At 43.9% G+C, this 2,500-nt stretch overlaps 1 protein-coding gene across 2 annotated transcripts in view; it reads left to right on the top strand.

The window, feature by feature from the left end:
• The window catches only part of eps15l1a (epidermal growth factor receptor pathway substrate 15-like 1a), a 37,877-nt gene that overhangs the window by 19,129 nt on the left and 16,248 nt on the right, over positions 1 to 2,500 (top strand). The window contains exon 17 of one of the 2 annotated variants that reach the window (XM_030784002.1): positions 1,622 to 1,727. In XM_030784002.1, the coding sequence (XP_030639862.1) occupies positions 1,622 to 1,727 (106 nt within the window). Of the gene's footprint in view, positions 1 to 1,621; positions 1,737 to 2,500 lie in introns of both variants that reach the window. The other variant, XM_030784001.1, reaches the window with a different exon arrangement.

The raw sequence follows: 2,500 nt of genomic DNA, 5'->3' as shown, positions 1-2,500 counted from the left end.
GCTGCCAAGCTGTTAATCCTTTATTAAAAAACGCTAAAAAAAAAAAAAAAAAAAAAAAAAGTTCAGGGCCGATTTGGTGAGGTGGTGAAAAGACGATGTGTTACATGTCTCCGTTGCGGCTGTTTCTTGATGAGAGCTTGATCGTGGACCCAGAACGAACGTTCCAGATCATATTCACGATTGTGTAAATGAAATGGCAGTGAATGAAATGGCCAGAGAAGGGACAAATATTAAAACGAGGCGATTTATATTGTTGTATTGTTCCATATAATGCCTGTAAATCATTGTAATCTCTGGTAGATAACTGACGTCGCTATTGATTTATATCCACTTAATCTGTGTTGATTTTTTTTGCCCTAAAAGTCATAGATATATTTGCTCTAGCTGCAGGACGTAGCGATTAGAACTATTTGACCTCAAATTCTTACTGGGTCGTTTTCAGTTGGATATTTTTTCAGTCATATACACTTACACAATTAAGAAAGCAGTGGTTTTATTATTTTAATTTAATCCTCATAAACTGTGGATTTCTGGGGAAATGGACACTTCATAGCGCGTTCGTGTCTCAGATTCCTGTTTTGGTTGAATGAGGGTCAAGGTTTTGGATTCTCATTGCAATCAGGAGACGTTTAGCAAAACCAAACACGGTACGTTTTCTTAGCGAAGGGTGCCTGGCACGTGATGGAATGTTCTAGAAACTCAACACTGAAAAATATGAAGGGATACGGGATTTTTGCCTTTAATGTAGTGTGTTTCATTTAAAACAGCTGGGCAAAGTGGGGCTCGCGGAGGAATAACTGCAAATTACGACAGGAGAGAGAAAATGATCCGAAGGCTATTGAGACTTTCAGAACAACATTCCATCTAGAATTTTCTTCGTCTGAATGCTCTTAGACCAGACCGAGGTATTTCAGAAACGTCCGATTTGACCGTAGACATGTTTAAAAGACTTAATCGTTCTGATGGAGACTGTATAAACAAGAATGAACAAGGATACGTTTCTCCAGTATTCCTCGGGAAAAAAAAGAGATAATAAACCTTTTCTGATGAAGGCAAATAGACATTTCTTTAAAAGCTTTGGACATTCCCCTGTGTCTCTCAGACAGACTCCGAGGGAACCTCAACAGCGGCAATTTGTGCTCAATTTCTAACGGTTTCACATCCTATAAAATGTATTAATTTCATTTCATTGGGAAGACTCGCTTGTTTCTGGTCTTTCACTGTCCTGTATAAGATGTGAACGTTAGCCTCCGTACCGTGGGAAACTGGAAACACCTGTGGCAGACATCTTTCCCTGCAACGCTGTAAAGCTACCCTCACGTTTTCAAACTATCAGGAACAGAAGGTGCTCATATCCTGTCTCAGAGGGTCAAGTTCCTGTTTGTTGTTGTCTCCTTATCAGATGGTGATGTTTGCCAGGAAAACAGATGCTAATCAGAGACCACACGTAGTTGTTTGGGAAGAAAACCAGCAGGATTGGATCTAGGCATCTCTGGTTAAGAGACAAACCTGAGTATCTCAAAACCTTCTGCTGTTTCACTCAGAGTGGTCTGACTCCCTTTCTCTCTCTCTCCTCCCCTTTTCTCTGTGTGTGTGTGTGTGTGTGTGTGTGTTGCTCTAGGAGGATCCGTTTAAGGGGAAGACGTGTGTGTTCAGTGGGACGGCACAGGAGATGCACACCGACCCGTTTCACTCGGAGGATCCCTTCAAAACGGACCCTTTCAAAGGTGCTTATCTTTTCACCCCTCACACACTCTGGTCCCTCTCTCTTTCACACTCTCTCTGAATCTCCTTCTTTCTCACACCCACTCTGCATTGTGCGCACAAACACCCTCCCCCTCTCGCTGTCTGCCTCTAGCTCTCTCACACACTCACTTACCATCTCCCCTCTTATAGTATTCTCTCTCGCTCTCTCTCTCTCTCTCTCTCTCTCTTGCTCTCTCTCGCTCTCTCTCTCTCTCTCTCTCTCTCTCGCTCTCTCTCTCTCTCTTTCTCTCTCTCCCCCTCTCTCTCCCTCTCTCTCTCTCTCTCCCCCCCTCTCTCTCTCTTTCTCTCTCTCCCCCTCTCTCTCCCCCCCCTCTCTCTTGCTCTCTCTCTTGCTCTCCATCACACTTTCCCACACTCGCTCTCTATCATTGTCTTACGGCAGCATCCTTTCTTTCTCTTTCTCTCTCTCTCTGTCTCTCTCTCTCTCTCTTTCTTTCTCTCTCTCTCTCTCTTTCTCTGTTAAAGAGACAGACTTGGTCCTCTCATAGTTCTTGGCAGTGTGTTGCAGTAGACCCTTCCTCTCTGTGTGTACTGATCTGTCTTTATTGGGGGTTCTCTGGGTGTAAACTGTTAGAGTGACTCAGCAGGACTGAGCTGTGTTGTCTGGTTCAAAGCCATCTCTTTTCTCCCACTTTGAGAAGCATGACTTTGATCCCCAGCGTTTCCTCATGTCTGTCCTGACTTTTCTCTCTCCTCTCTCTCTGTCTCTCTTTGTCTCCTCTCTTGTCTTCTG

Source organism: Chanos chanos, chromosome 9 (genome assembly GCF_902362185.1).
Source record: "Chanos chanos chromosome 9, fChaCha1.1, whole genome shotgun sequence".
NCBI classification, from domain to species: domain Eukaryota; kingdom Metazoa; phylum Chordata; class Actinopteri; order Gonorynchiformes; family Chanidae; genus Chanos; species Chanos chanos.
This window is presented reverse-complemented; position numbering and strand designations above follow the sequence as displayed.